The 16,440-nt window shown below is 43.7% G+C and overlaps 1 protein-coding gene across 1 annotated transcript in view; it reads right to left on the reverse strand.

Annotated features, from left to right (window-relative positions):
- The window catches only part of Pex23 (tectonin beta-propeller repeat-containing peroxin 23), a 58,783-nt gene extending 45,456 nt beyond the window's left edge, over positions 1 to 13,327 (reverse strand). The window contains exons 1-8 of the mRNA XM_077634062.1: positions 13,221 to 13,327; positions 9,316 to 9,607; positions 8,010 to 8,192; positions 6,912 to 7,034; positions 6,358 to 6,480; positions 5,719 to 5,899; positions 3,260 to 3,360; positions 1,712 to 1,831 (exon numbers count right to left, since the gene is read on the reverse strand). Of these exons, the coding sequence (XP_077490188.1) occupies positions 1,712 to 1,831; positions 3,260 to 3,360; positions 5,719 to 5,899; positions 6,358 to 6,480; positions 6,912 to 7,034; positions 8,010 to 8,192; positions 9,316 to 9,540 (1,056 nt within the window). The 5' untranslated portion in view covers positions 9,541 to 9,607; positions 13,221 to 13,327. The remainder of the gene's footprint in view (positions 1 to 1,711; positions 1,832 to 3,259; positions 3,361 to 5,718; positions 5,900 to 6,357; positions 6,481 to 6,911; positions 7,035 to 8,009; positions 8,193 to 9,315; positions 9,608 to 13,220) is intronic.
- Between the last annotated feature and the right edge of the window lie 3,113 nt (positions 13,328 to 16,440).

Below are 16,440 nucleotides of genomic sequence, written 5' to 3' on the forward strand. Positions count from 1 at the left end.
TTTGTCGGTGCCGTCCATGTTGACGCACAGCAAAAGAGTCAGCCTTTGTTTGCTGTGTTTGCCGCCGTGGCACGCCTGCCCCTTCAGGGCGAGTGTGTTTTTAGGCAGCATTTGGTAGAATAGACCGCTCTCGTCGGCGTTGTAGACGTCGCTGGGGGCATATTTTCCCAGAATGTCGGGCACGTTTTCAGACTGCCAGTCGCCGACTACAGCCATGCTTACGCTGCTCGCTTCACCGCTAAGCACTTTCCCGACGATGCCGTGTCGTTCTTTGAAGCGCGACAGCCAGCCGGGACTTGCCTTGAACTCGTTGTCGCCCAGCAAGCACGCGAAAGAGCGAGCTTTTTGTTGGAGCAGGTCTCCACTCACGGGAATACTATTCTTCGCCCGCAAATCCATAAACCAGGCGAAGAGGGCCTCTTCCATTTTGCTTTGAGGAGTGGTCTTCAGCGTTTTTTTGCGCGAGAGATTCCCCGACGAAGTGGCGCGGAGGATGTCATCTTTCCCTTTCAATATTGTGGAGAGAGTACTCGCTGGAATGCCATGTGATGCAGCCACATCACATTTCTTCTGTCCACTTGTCACAGCACGAATTATGTCCGCTTTCTCGTCCAGGGTAAGCCTTTTTCGTTTCTTGCAGGGCTCCATCTGCTAGTCAGGAGGGTTAGCGGCGCGCTTGCTCGCACACACCACGTCCGCGTTCACGATAGCAAGGCTAGACTGATGGAGGCCTAACAAGCTGAGCTTGACAAAGACGTGTGTTCAAAGGCACGGGGAAATCCGCACAAGAGCGAACACAGAGCACAACACACAAACACACACAAAAAAAAAACATGCGAACTGCAACAGCGCCGTCTATGAAATGTGGCACGAAACTTTTTTACTGCTGGCGCCATCTCGTGAGCTCGACTCAAAATTAAAACTCGTTTTGCACAGCGCAGTTTGAAAAAAGCGACGAGATGAAGATGCTCCGCGCTGTTACCGCTGACTCGCAATCAATAAATTTTGGGGTGCTGTCTACAAAATAGACCAAAAATTAACACTTTTTCACCTTTATTTCTCGAAAAAAGGTTCGTTAAATCGGGACAGATCACGGAATCGGTTTCGTTATTTCGGGTTAGTCAAAGCATTGAACCCTATGAGCGTCTGAGGGGGAATTAGGATACCTTCGTTAAATCGAGATTTTCGTTAAATCGGGTTTCGGTAAATCGAGTTTTGACTGTAATTCTGCACAAATAATCTAAATTCTCTCGGTTTTCTCGTGCAGCTGGCAACAGTGTAATAAAGGCAGTGTAAGGTTTACAAGAGCACTGGCCTCATAGTTATAAAAATAAATTGGATCTTCTACCACCTGTCCAAAAGGCCAGTGTCATAAAGAAACTTCAGAACTAGATGATTAGTTTGCTAAAAATGATTAGGCAGGCTGCTAAGTTGCCATCATTCCATTTTTTTTCTTTCCACCATCACATGCACACTTGTTCCTGCTGCCTACAAAAGCATTAGAGTGGCCTGCAATTTTTGTATGCAACCAGAATCCTCACTTGAGAACCGTCCACATTCCTTTTTGCTTGACACTTTTAACTACACATCACTTAGCACGGCAAGTGAAACACCAAGGCATCAACCCCACAACACATGCTGCGTTAAAATAAAAGGGTAGACTCTTAGCTCTGACAAGAGAGACAGGATGAGCAAAGAAGTCATAACTCACCTGGTCATTGGGGCCGACACTGATCATGGCCATGGTGCCGATCATCCTCACCCAGCCAGACCCGGTGACAGACGCTCGACAGCCGAGATCTTCGCTGCGAATGCCTTTTCGAAACCAAACCTGTGAGGGTGTTGAAAAGGTGTCGATCAAGAACAGTTGCATTCGCAGCACGCCTGCAGCACAAGCAGTTTACAAAAACAATGTCTGAGACATTAAAGGGCAACTGCATAGGTTTTAAATATCGACGAGCTTAAAGGAGTCGAATGTGTGAAACTTGCAGGTAAAGCATGCGAAGTTTTTTTGGGCTACAATTTGAAATGCTGATGTAATCGCCGATTAAAATCACGATGGTCTTCAAGCTTGTCTGCAGCACACAGCGCCAAGGGGGACACATGATGACATCACCGAAAGTATAGGTACATTTCCAACGCATAAACGCTTGCTTTGAAGGAAAAAAAAAAAACCAATGCCACTAAAGGAAAAACCTGCAGAGAGTCATTGGGCAGCATCAAACGAGGCACGGCAGGGTGTGGTTGTCAGCAATAGTAATTTGAAATATTACCTACTGTGACGTCACATCAAACCAGCCCGCATTTCTCCAATGCTTTGAGGACAAGCCTAAAATTCAATCGCCAATTATGTCACTGTTATAAATGCTAGGGCAAAAACACTTGGTATGCTTTACGGTTCGAATCCTTGAATATCGCGAAATTTTCAAAAAGTGGTGCAGTTTCCCTTTAATCTATAAACCAGGGATTCTAAATCTTGTTAGCCACTGGAAACCCCAACTGGCTTTCAAAAGGCGCCAAAGAACACCATTTGTCTTGGATTCCATCCCTTTGTGCGTAACATGAATACAAAGGAAAAAACCACGCAGACACACAGGTCCTTCAAAGCAATGGCTAGTTCGAATTAATGACTGGCTTTATAGCAAAACAGTCTGCTATGAATAACTGCATTCTGATCAGACACAAAACAAATTAGATGCTTGGGGAACTCAAAAAGAACTACAAGAAACAAAAAGGTTCCACGGATTCAAGTATGAGAATTTTAGTTTATTCTTAAAGCAAAAGAAAAACATAATAGAAGCATACAATATGATGCTACCATGTGACCAGTGCTTCAACTGATATCTAATTTTTCTTAACTCAACCCTCCTGACGTGACCAAGTCTTTCCACTGACCCTACGCAGTAAACAACCACAAAAATTCCAAGAAAAAAAGGCTGATGAATCAAACTTGCAGCCAAAATACAAGCTTTAAATCACATGAAGCAGCGAGAGCGAATTACAAACTGAACAAATGAAATGCAGTGGTTAAGGAACAAATGCATGCAAGTAACTTAAATTAATGCACATTAAGAAATCCAGTCAAATGACTGGGCAGATAAAGGAATGCAAGTAGCAAAGCAATGTTGTGATCAATAAGATGTGGCCAAACAGATGTTTGCATCAAGGTTGTAAAAGAAGATGCATATCTGCAGAAAAATCTGAAGATGTACCACGCTGACTTGAAAGAGGCTTGCTCAAGGACATGTTGGCAACTGACCGTTCCATTTCTTCCGACAGCCCACACCATGTGCTGTCCGACAGCGACTTGCAGCAATTTTTCCTCGGGGTCAGGAGCACTCACTTCAGTCCACTCAGTCCCTGTAAGAGAAATGCGTCATCACCGTCGTCATCACCTGGATTACGCCCACTGTAGGACAAAGTTCTTCCTCCCCGCCCCTTAGTGATCTCTAAGGCCCCTAACTTTCTGCAGTGAGAAATTCCAAATTCCACGTATGCAGAATAAAGAAACCGCATAATTCCACAAATGCAGAATTAAGAATCCCGAAATTCCGCGGGAAGCCTAAGACGCATGAAAGAAACATGCAAGTCTATTTTCTGAACACGCATCTCGCACGCTGTAAAGGTTTATCTAATAAAATTGAACGTGGACGCTGTAACTCAGCCTCAAGTAATGTTTCGTGTTACAGTTGAATCCTGGCACAACGAATACCGCTTCAACGAAATTTTCGCCATAACGAAGTATTTTTCATTCCCCGCTAAATCCCCATTGGAGTTAATGTATTAAAATTCCCTCGAAAACAAATTACTTTGTGAGCACGCATTCGCTTCTACGAATTTTTCGCGAGCCTTCACCGATCAGTGGCCCACCTTTCTTCAAAAGTTGGATGCTGTACGAAATTATTCCCTGCTAAAGCAATGGCTTGGAGTAGCTAAATAATGCATGGAATGTATGTTTATTACATTTTCATGTATACTTTATTAAAAAATTTGATTGGGAGTCATTTATTCGTCATAGGGAAGCAGCGAGGGGACTTGTTGGCGCCGTGCGAAGGCCGCCGGCCGTACGAGGGCCAAAGAAGAATCCAAATCCAGTCGCCAGCCTCCCCTCCCCGCCTTCTCCACAGCCCTTGTCGCCATTTTCTCATGTGTCGGTGTGTGTTGATCGTCGATCTCTCGCTGCAATCTGATCTCGTTGATCGCCTCTGCCATGTCGCCGCCAACGAAGAAGTGAAAGTTTATTTCGCTACAAGAAAAGGATGGAATTATCGCCGAAGCGAAAAGCGGGAAAAAGAAGGCAATTAATGCCGCAGATTTTCGCATCGCGCCGAGTTCGCTATCGATGATTTTGAAGAATAAGGACAGCATTAGGAAGGCAATTTCATCGGGCACTTCAGCGCAGCACAAGAAAGTGACGCAACCAACGTATGAAGAGCTCGACAAGGCTGTCTGTGCTTGGTTCGTCGATACGCGAGCAACAAACATGCCCCTGAGCGGTAAAATTGTACAGCAGAAGGCCCTAAATTATGCTTGTTTGCTAGGGCTCAACGACTTTAGGGCAAGCATAGGATGGCAGAATCGCAGGTACTGGATGCCTTCGACGTTATTAGAAAATTCCTTGGCACACACGATGACGACGTTGCGATGTCGCTGTTAACAGAGTACGAAGGTCGCGTGACGCCGCTGGTGGAAATGAAACGCAAGCAGGCTAAGCTTACAGATTTCTGGCAATAAAACTATGTTTTGCTGGAGTTATTGCCTTGCATTTTTGGTTAATTTCGCGACAACGAAATTTCTCGCGCGTCCCGTCGATTTCGTTGTTGCGGGATTCAACTGCATCTTCAACTGACAGACAATATCTCCATAACGACTGCAATGAAAGAAGAGTGTTACGGTAACTTCCTTCGTGCCAGCCCAGAAAGACAAAACATCAAAATCTTCACCTTGTTAGTCCTGCTTAGAAAGAAATTGTGCATCGTTTTTGTCTCTGGATTTCAGTTCTCTAGCACTTTTCAGGCAAACTTGCCACTCAGCAGCTAGCTAGAAGTGGCGGTTCTTAATTCCAGGCACACTTGCAAACTGCAACCTTTTTTCTGGTAGAAACTTGACCTGCAGTGGATGCTCCTTTGGTTAAGGTTGGCCTGAACAGCTTGGGATTTCATTATAATCATAAGTTTTCATTTTTTAAAATTTTCCTGAGGTCTCAAACTCCCCCTTGAGTTGTATTCATGCAAATAAGGTAAATTAGTCATTTTTTCATTGTTCTGTAGTTCCTATTGATGCCCATAACAACAATCCATAACATAACAACAACCCCGGCATCTACCATCACTACGGCGGCACCTGAGCTGGGGCAGTGGAAATAAAGGATAGCAGACAGTTTCAAAAATGAGAATTTGGCTGCCAACACAACATTCCGCGAAAAATGCTTAAATCTGCAATTTTATGCTACATCACGGGAAACTAGGGGCCTTAGTGACCTCTAACTAGCACTGTCTCCTCAGTCCAGCAAACTTACCAATAACCATCTGCCCACTTAACCCTCTGCCACCACGGGCTATGCTTTCTTTCCCTTTGAACCCACTCTGTTACCCCAAGAAGCTGTCAGTTATCTTTTCGCCACATTACATATCCTGCACAGGCACACTTCCCTCCTGATCTATGCTAAGATGCCAAAAACTCCCGTTGTGGAAATTGAGAGCATGCTGCAGCACTCACCAATGTAGTTGCTGCGTGACACACCTAGACGAACGAGCGCATTGCCGTTCCAGGCTACTGCCCAGGTAAGGCCAGTTCGACCGACCGACACCTGGCTGACCTCGGAGTTCTCGGGGACTGGCACGGGAGTCCACGATGTGCCCTCGGGACAGAGTCTCGTGACACCCTCACGGAAGAGCACCTGAGACGCACAACAGCAGCAGATAGTGCTTGTTTACTAATTAGTACCTCTAAGGTACCATGAAAGGGGTATTACGCAAGGGGTGGGTTTCCGTGCAAATAATTCTTTCAATCAATGATTGAACAATGATCTTTCAATCAGTGTGAAGGTTTAGCTACCACTTGAGGTCCCATTCTGTTTTGCGCATAACAATGTACAGTGATGAAGAAATAAATTAGATGTAAAAAATCTGCACGAGAACAATGGTCATGTATGGTATCGGACAAAGATGGTTAGTGATCATTACCAGAGAAATAGGATTGAGTGCATTTGACGGGTGTACTGTACACTCAGGTCATGAACACAGCTTATCTGTATCTCTCAGAAAAAAAAAAGTGTACAATAGTATCTTGCCAATAGAGCTGACAAAAACAATCGAATCAGATTCAACAATTCAGGCAATTGAATCCAGCACTCACTCGGCCAAGAACAGTGACAACCCAGACGGCAATGTGTTCACAGTCCCCACCAGGAATCTCAATTCCACCTATGGAGACATCCACCACAGGCTCCAGGACTGGGTCTGAGTGAATGCCTTCTACCTGCCAAAACAACAATAAGCACATCCAAATGCATTCGCAAGATGTCCCACAAGCACTGATTTTATCTTGAGATGGTATTAAACGGACCATGAAATTATATTTACTGAAGTTTGGAAAAGCACACCAGCGATCAGTATTCTATCACTCATCACAACACAAAAATTTTTAAATACAGTAATTCAAGCAAGCACTTAAGATGTTCTTAGGGATTTCTTTCTATTTGTGCACTTTAAATGCAAATGAAAGCTCCAGAGCTCAGCCAGAACATCTAATTTTGTGTTGTGTTATTCTACAGAGCATGAACCCACGATCACACCTTAACTTGGCGTGACTTTAATGGAGCTACTGTAACTGGTTCTGCTGCTTCAGCTCATTAGTGCAAACAATGAAACAACAATCAAAGTCAATTGGAAGTGAAGGGAAGAACTCACTTCTGCCCAGCGGTCCGTGGCAACGTAGCGGCGATAGCGAACCCATTTCCGCCGCCGAACCATCGAGTTCCACCGTTTCTCGGGTGTGTACGTGAAGGGAAAGTCCACACAGTAGGTCCAGCCCTGGACAGAGGCAGAGAGAAAGAATCAGCACAGTTTGTCAAGTGAAGATGATGACTGCTGATTTAATTATTTCAATGAAGCAAGGGCAACCTGGCCAAAGAGCACCATGGCTAACGTGTCTTTTGGTCTGTATGACCACGCGGGGTCAATGACCATATTTTTTTTTCCCAGCATTTCACCCCATGGCTGTCGAGCACAAAATCAGGAAAAAGCTTGCACCAACCGTAATATCTCAATGATACTGCTACAGCTGACCCAAATTTCACAATGATACGAATTCGTTAAACTCCATGGCCAGAGTGCACCAAGTATGTGCAGAATTTAATACAGGCTTATTACAAAGTAAGAAATTTAAAGAAGCATTTATTAATTTAGTCTCCCTTTGTACCTATGTTTACATACAATCTCCATACATACTTTAGTTTAGCTTCAACCATGATCAAAACTGGACTACAGAACATGCTCAAAAAATCCCATAAAATACAGACCAGAACAAAACAAGTCAAACAAAGACATCAAGAGGTAGACTACTTTGGTCAGATGTCATAAAATTAAAAAGTAAGTACAGGTGCTCACAAAAGTTTTCAGAAGACGAAAATTAGAACAAAACTTAATTTCTGAGCAGTTTCAGCATGCATCTAAGAACTGGCGGACAGACTCTGTACTTTCCTCCGCGAACAACACGACGCACTTCTTTATGTCTGGCTGCTCCTTCACATAGCAAGAAAACTGGAGCTTTTTGCGATTTCGACGTTCCGAAAACTTTTGTGGGCACCTGTACCTGATACAGTCTTTGAAAAAAACTTTTATCTTAAATTTATCTTAGGATAATTTATGTAATGATTTTTTGATGCCAACTAATTCTTGTACCTAATTGATTTGTTTTTCTCCACGTGCTCTTCCTCCAGTGACACCACCACCACAAGAAAAGCACTAAAAAACACAGAGCTCAACTCTGTGGACATTCCTGCACACCTCGTTTCCAAGAAAATGGCCGTCCATGTTGTCCTCAAGGTACCAGCGACCTTCCCACTGCCAGCCCGAAGAGGGAAGGTGGATTTCATCCTTGTATCGGGCCACCAGCCCGTCTTTACTGCTCCAGGAAGGCCGGTCAGTGGGTAGCAGCCGGGAACAGAACCCTTCCTTGGGGTTCCAGCGCTGCGGGTGTCGATGTCCCGAAAAGAAGCCAGGACGGTTTAATCTTCAGTAGTACCCATTTGCGTCCCATTCTTTTCTTCCACAGTTTCAATTTACACCAGCAATGATGTTGATGATGATGTGCGGTGTGTCCCTTCAAACTGAATGATCACAGAAAACTAAATCAGGCCACCAAAAAAAGAAAAAGAGAATGCAGGATGACCAGCTCTAAAAAACCCAAGGCTTCCTTTTAAACTGCGTTTGTACAGCAGCCCCTACTATCTTTACCGATTAGGACTTCCCTAACTTGTCAGATGCAGTTGATTATATTGAACTGCACTCGCGTTGAAGCACATTTTTCCCCAAATTCTGTAACCTAAATTAGGATACAACATAAAAAAAAAGCAACAGTCCGATATTACTCTGCTCATCAATCACAACGGTGAACTACTAAATCAGCGTTTCAATGTTTGACTATATCAAAAAAACCAGAGGCATAGAAAATTTTGAGTTGATAATGTCCTCTTGTGATTCGCTTCTTGTTTAGATAACAATAAAAACTTAACAACGGACTACTTTCTTGTCGTGGAGAAATTCTGTGTGGCAGTCCCGAATTTAGGCGGAGCTTCACTGCAGGTTGAAGTAGTATCAAGCTATAGAACCAAAAATAGTATTTTACCTCGGCAAGAACAATAAAAAGCTTTATTATCACTATTAATAATCATAATAATAATAATAACAAATCTGGCCTTACTGAACACTTTCAGCACTAACTTCAGGTCCGAGTACCATAGCACACAAACCAAAAAGGAATTAGCGGAAACTTCACTACAACAGCTAGTGCTGTAAAATAAAAATAAGCATAAAACCTGCAGCATAAAATAAGAGGACTGGATACGTACAAACTTTTAAGAAAGATACCAATAGTATGCACCATACTTTTTTAAATGTTTTGTTTTGCTTTCCTTTCTTTTGGTCATCTGTCATTAATGTTGTCTGCGACAGCCTACGTCAACACACATCCACAACCAATGATACAGCTAGGACCAAAATTAAGGAAAAAAATACAAAACATAACAAAATAGGGCCTCACATCTTCATTTCACTCTCATGATGCTAACACAACAGCGGGCATTTTGCTGACCTGGTTCTCATAGGTTACTTCGGCAACCCTGATGGGCACGTCACTCTGGGGCAGGTACATATAAACCTGGTGGCCGCTGCCAATACCCCAGGCACAGGTGGGGAGTGCCGACACCCGCTTCAGATCAACACCAGAGTAAGGCAGTTCCTGCCACCGGGTGCCCACGGTGGAAAGAGTGTGCACCCTCCCGGTGCTGTCCACCGCCCACAGATTGGATGCCGGCATGGTGTTTGGCTTGCAGCAATGCACTCAGCCAGTCAGGTCTTGTCCATGGCCAGACCGAAGCGAAGTTCTACAAAATGTGTGCAAGTGAGCACAATGTTGATTACCAGGACAAGGTACAACCACAGTTGGTAGTTCGTAGAAAACAGTGTTAGAGAAAGAAGTTTAATTTCACTGCCCCCTTTGCACACCACCCCAAACAGATACTATATGTAGCCTAATACTGAGTGTGGGAATTAAACAGTGCAATATTAAATATCAAGCAATGTACATCATAAGAAAATAAATTTAAATTTATTTTCCAAACTGACATTACGTCAATTTCTGACAGTGTATGTAGATTAGGGAAACAGTTGGTCAGCTTACAATAAATTTATTTTCCAAACTGACATCCAAGAGACTATGCTACACAACTATTCACTTTAAAATGGAGGCCACCCGTCCATTTCGGTAAGTTCAATTTTCTCAACCATAAATGCGTCTTCTGTTGCTAGAAAAACGTCAGCATAGCCAGAAAGTGACAGAGTTTTGCTGAGAACATTAATTGGATGAAGTTGTCCACAATGTCCCTTGAATTGTTTCTTGGTGTAGTCTCTAAAAAGGGTGATACACAAGAGTCAAATAGTTTGCAACAATTTTTTTTTTATTTCACAGAAATTTCTTCATGAGGTTTAATGTCCTAAAGCGACTCAGGCTTTGAGGGACGCTGTAGTGAAGGGCTCTGGATAATTTCGGCCACCTGGGAGTCTTTAATGTGCACTGACATCGCACAGTACACGGGCCTCTAGCATTTCGCCACGACCGAAATGCGACCGTCGTGGCCGGGATCGAACCCATGTCTTTCAGGTCAGCAGCCGAGTACTATAAACACTGAGCCAGTGATTAGGTTGTTACGTCTAAAAATGGCACTGTAGACTATCAGAACAGGCATAATGGAGTGCTTGCCAGTGTATAACCACATCAGGCAATTTGATGCACTCCCACTCCCCTACCTTTGCACATGCATGCTATCATATTTTGCCTGCCTAGAAACAGTCACTCTGGCAAGGTGAAAAGCTTTCTATTCAATGATCAACAGTAGAATGACACATTTACTGAGCCACCTTCATGGGTTTCATTTGTTTTTCTCCTCAATGACACCAAAATATGTGCTAGCTATGGCAATCACATGTACACTGAACAATAATTGGACAAAGTTATCCACAATGTCCCTTGAATTGTTTCTTAGTGCAATCTCTAAAAAGGGTGATACACAAGGGTCAAATAGTTTGCAATAATTTTTTCATTTCACAGAAATTTTTTCAGTGATTAGGTTGTTACATCTAAGAATGCCACTGCAGACTATGAGAATGGGCCACATCAGGATATTTGATGCACTCCCCTATCTTGGCACATTGGTGCAATCATATTTTGCCTGCCTAGAAAAAATCGCTCTGGCAAGGTGACAAACTTTCTATACAATGGTCAACAGTAGAATGACACATTTACTGTGCCACCTTCACGGGTTTCATTTCATTTCAAAGGGCGTTTCTTCTCGATGAGACCTAAATATGAACTAGCTATGGCAATGACATGTACATTGAACAGAAACTTCACACCAGTGAACCAGATTTTGAAGCACTGAAGGGCAACGAAGTTCAAGGACAGTGAATATGGTAGATGACGAATCAATATTAAGGCCGATTAGTAAAGCTTTGTCATGCAAAGGCCGCTCATCACTGCACAACTCACTGTTCCTAATTTTTGATGTGACCACTCAGAAACTCCGTTCAAGCACATATCACACGAATGCAGCGTGGCACTTCTGGGTGAAATTGGGCCTAAGTCAGACTGACTAGCCAAAATAGGCAATCATGCCATTGCCAAATGAGCTGTCAGGGGTCTCGGTGAAGCCTGCCAAAACCAATCAACAAAGCACATGCTTAAAAACAACACGATAAAATATCAATGGGCTGAAGAGGCGCAGAATGTAAATTACCAGCATGAAGCTTCACATCTGACACTCAGTTGACAATGTTTTTTTTTATGCACTTCACAGCAATTCACAACAATTCACAGAACTTCAAATGTAAGCTACAATATTTGTAAGCATTTGATAACACAAATATTAACAGCACAGAGCCCTGCAATTGGCAACTGGGGCAACACCAAAAAAATGAAGGTAGCAAGCTGCCTAGCTAATCATAACCGTTAAACATTCTTTTCGTTCTCATTCTTCTAGTTCGGATAAACTCTTAATTCAACACCTGTATTTGATTACCAAAGCGTCAGTAGACACATCTGCCAATTTGGCAAGCATCAGAACGGAGATTCTACGTGTTTCAAGTTGTTGCAATGATGTACAGAAAGAAAGACTGGTGTGTTCTCTCATGGGAAGAGGCACTTCATCACAAAAGCGTATATGCATAGCAGTTCATGTGCTAACCATGCTGCTGGAAGAAGATCAAATGTGGGCACAGACAATAAAGATAACATGAAAAGAAATACCATACACCACGGTAAGCCACGGTAAATACAATGCCAGAGTACAACCGGAGAGGTGCCTGAAGGTGATAAACATAGTCTTTCAGAGCTCACAAGTGAAGCACACTTGCGTACTGACAATGAGCTGACAAACGAACAGAAACGCCACATACGATTATGAACATGAAGCTGATGCGCAGGACGCATAAGTCCTTGAAATCAGCGAGCTTGTTCCAATCCGACATTTAGTCACTACGTTATTACATGACCACAGACCGCTGTAAAAAAATGTTTATCAGTCAGCTTCCGGCAAACATAATTAACACACGCATCGCCAAAGTGTTCCAACTTCAAACAACTTCATTTCTCGATCAGTTCTAGCTGTATCAGCGCGCAGTTATCTTCATTACAACAGGGAACAATGCAGCGAGTAAAATTTCAGAACAAACAATATAGGTCGCTAACCACGAGCAGGGGTAACCACGGCTTTTCTCTTAAATATCCAGGTTAACCGGAGCTCTGGGCACCAACAGTATGCGTCGGAAGGCCAAAGCTGATCCGCGAGTGAAGTTTGCGATATCCAAGCGACAACGCACCACTCTGACAACACGTAAAACACAGCACACATGCCCACCCCTTAACATGCAGGACTCTTGAAAGCAAGGCCAACAACTATTTGTATCCAAACCACCAACGCCTGCCGAGCAACGCGACAGCGCGCACGTTTATCAGCCGAGGATAATAATTCCGCATTACACTTTCCGCGAGAAATCTTGCCAAAACGTTCCTGTCAGCGCAGCATCGACATAACGCATACTGATTGATGCTGCGTCAGCTAAGACGTTGTTGACTAAGCTGTGATCCAACAGAAACCATGCTGATCAAAGCAGAGAACGCGGCAAGCCGTCGATAATAACACGCAGGACAATGACAACAGCGCCAAGTGCGTTCCCGTACACATGCGGCAAGATAAGTTGCCGACCAGCGAAAGGGCGGTATTGGACGAAATGAAACCGCAACGGCATTGTAAACTTCACCTTGGACGAAAACTGCACGTGATTAAAACGCAGCAACGCTGTCGAGCGCGCACCTGTGGAAACGAGATCGCGCTGCGAAGCCCTGCTAAGAACTTCGGAAAGAGTCGGAGCTTGGAAGGAGCGCCTTGAATTGAGGAAAAAGTAATCGTGAAAGCACGTGCAGCCCGGCAAAGCGAAACTTACCCAGAAATGTTGCCCTGAGATACTTCTAGGCGCGACGGACAGCTGTTTTTGTGCCAATACAGAAACAAAACTAAAATGATGAACGTTGATATTGGTGGCGATGTGACTGCTCAGCAAACGACGAGCCTTTGACAAGTAAGCAAGCGTATCTCTTTCGCCGTGTCTTTCGAAGTTGCTTAATGGCCTCTTCATGTACTATATAATTATACAAAAGCATATTCGTGAATAGGTTTGTCGCCTGGTAGAAACAACCGAGACATTTTCGATTTCGACTCAGTGTGCATGTAGCTGCTACGCCTTCGGATGAGGTTTCGCCGTTTCGCCGCCAGCATAGAGTTTCTTACTGCTAATAGCAACTCTATGGCTGCCAGCGTTTCGATAGACGTGAAACTCAAGGGCTACGTTAAAGTACCTCATGCTGTAATGAAAATTGGGTTAGTGTGGCTAGACTGGGGAGGTGTGAAAATAATAATAATAATAATAATAATAATAATAATAATAATAATAATAATAATAATAATAATAATAATAATAATAATTGGTTTTGGGGGAAAGGAAATGGCGCAGTATCTGTCTCATATATCGTTGGACGCCTGAACCGCGCCGTAAGGGAAGGCACAAGGGAGGGAGTGAAAGAAGAAGGGAAGAAGGAGGTGCCGTAGTGGAGGGCTCCGGAATAATTTCGACCACCTGGGGATCTTTAACGTGCACTGACATCGCACAGCACACGGGCGCCTTAGCGGTTTTCCTCCATAAAAACGCAGCGGCGCTTTCCCTCGGCCGCGCGTGACCCCTCTGCGCACCGATGCCGCCAGGGGGATAGCGGCGCTGCAGCGACATTGATGAGCTAGGAAGGCAGGGCGAGATAATTATATTAGGTGACATGAATGCACACATAGAAGACCTGGATGGGTACACAGATTCGACAGGAAGCATGCTGCAGGACATGTGTGACAGGCATGATTTAGTTGTATGCAACAGCACCGAGAAGTGTGAAGGGCTCATAACATGGGAGGCGGGGAGTCTGCACTCGACGATAGATTATGCACTAATGTCACAGAGGATGTATAACAAACAGATTAGGGGTAATGAGCATAGATGAAGATGGTTCCAGAAGTCTAGGTAGTGACCACAAGCGTATCAAGTTGAGCTTCAGAGGAAAAAGCAATGTAGGACTGAAGCAAGATGAACAATCAGGGGGAAATTTTTACTCAGAAAAGCAATTGGAAGTAGCAGCCAAAAGAATCGAGAAAGTAATTTTTGAGGATAGTGAAACAGAATGGACTTATACCAAATTAACTCGATTACTGGAGCTAGAGCTAGCTAAGGTGCGAGTAAAGTTAAAAGGGAAAAGATGCAAACCCAAGAGTTGGTGGGATGAGGAGGTCAAGAGGGCAATAGAAAAGCGCAAGGAAGCATCCAGGGAACACAGATATTCCAAGAAGAGGGGGGAACCAAAACCCGAAGTAGACAGAAAATGGGATACCTTCATAAAGTGTAGAAGGGACGCATCCTATTTGATTAATGAGAAAATTAGAAGAAAGGATGCCCAATGGATGTCAAAAGTAAATAAAAAGGATAGAAAAGCAGCCCAAAAATTCTGGAAACATCTAAATGCAATGAGTAATAAAACTAGGCTAGAACAAAGGTTTATTGTTACAGATGAGGGTATTAGACTAGAAGGGGATGAAGCAATAAAACACATAGGAACAAGGATGACGGAAAAATTTTCAGCAAAGCACGTGGTACATAGTTTATCGAAGGAGGATAGACCGGTTACAGCAATAGCTTCACTTGAGCAAGGAGAGTGGGAAAGGGCAGAGAAGAAGGTTCCTAGTGGCACATCAACAGGACCAGATGGTATCCCGATTATGTTGATAAAGAAGTTAGGACCAAAATCCAAGCAAACATTAATACAGGTAGTGAACAAAATGATAGTGGATGAGAAAGTCCCCGATGAATGGCGATTAAGTAGAATGAACATGATATATAAGAGAAAGGGGGACAAAGCAGACGTAAGTAACTATCGCCCCATAACAGTGACATCTGTGGTTTACAAGGTGGTGATGCAAATTATAAAGGATAGACTGCAGGCTTGGGTGGAGAACGAGGGGGTGTTAGGGGAACTACAGAATGGGTTCCGGAAACAAAGGAGGTTGGATGACAATCTATTTTCATTGACACAGTGTATAGAAATTGCGGAAAAGGAACATAGGCCCTTATTGCTAGCATTTCTGGATATTAGGGGAGCCTATGACAACGTTACTCAGGAGCATTTGTGGGACATATTGGGCACATTGGATGTGGAAAATGGAGTAATTAATCTTTTAAAAGATATATATATATAGAGGTAACAGAGTGCTCATAAAATGGGAAAAAAATGTATCAGGGCCTGTAGAGATACAGCGGGGGCTTAGACAAGGATGTCCTCTGTCCCCTTTGTTGTTCATGTTGTACCTGCAAGGTTTGGAAGCCAAGCTAGAGGGGAGCGGACTAGGCTTCAACCTATCTTTTTTCAAGCAAGGGGAATTGATTAAACAGACATTACCGGGACTAATATACGCGGACGATATAGTGATAATGGCTGACAACAAGGAAGACCTGCAGAAGTTGTTAGACATATGCAGTACAGAGGGAGATAGATTAGGCTTCAAGTATAGTAAGGAAAAATCTGCAGTCATGATATTTAATGAAGAGGGCGGCGAGCATAGAATACAGGAGTTCGTGCTAAAAGTAGTGAATGAGTACAAGTATCTTGGGGTGTGGATAAATAACAGTGTTGAGTATCTGACAGAGCATGAAAAATATGTAATGAATAAAGCTAGTAGGAATGCAGCTGTCATGAAAAATAGGGCACTGTGGAATTACAATAGGTATGCGGTGGTAAGAGGGATCTGGAAAGGGGTGATGGTCCCTAGCCTGACCTTCGGGAATGCGGTCCTGTGTATGAGGCCAGATGTTCAAGCAAGGCTGGAAATTAGGCAACGGGGAGTAGGGAGGTTAGCTTTGGGAGCACATGGCAATACACCAAATCAGGGGGTACAGGGGGATATGGGATGGGCGTCTTTCGAGAGCAGAGAGGCTAGCAGTAAGATAGCATTTGAGGAACGATTGAGAAGGATGGAGGAAAAGCGGTGGGCTAGGAAAGTTTTCAGATACCTGTATATAAAGAATGTTGACACGAAATGGAGAAAGCGAACTAGAAAATTGACAAGCAAAT

Source organism: Amblyomma americanum, chromosome 8 (genome assembly GCF_052857255.1).
Source record: "Amblyomma americanum isolate KBUSLIRL-KWMA chromosome 8, ASM5285725v1, whole genome shotgun sequence".
Taxonomy (NCBI): Eukaryota; Metazoa; Arthropoda; class Arachnida; order Ixodida; family Ixodidae; genus Amblyomma; species Amblyomma americanum.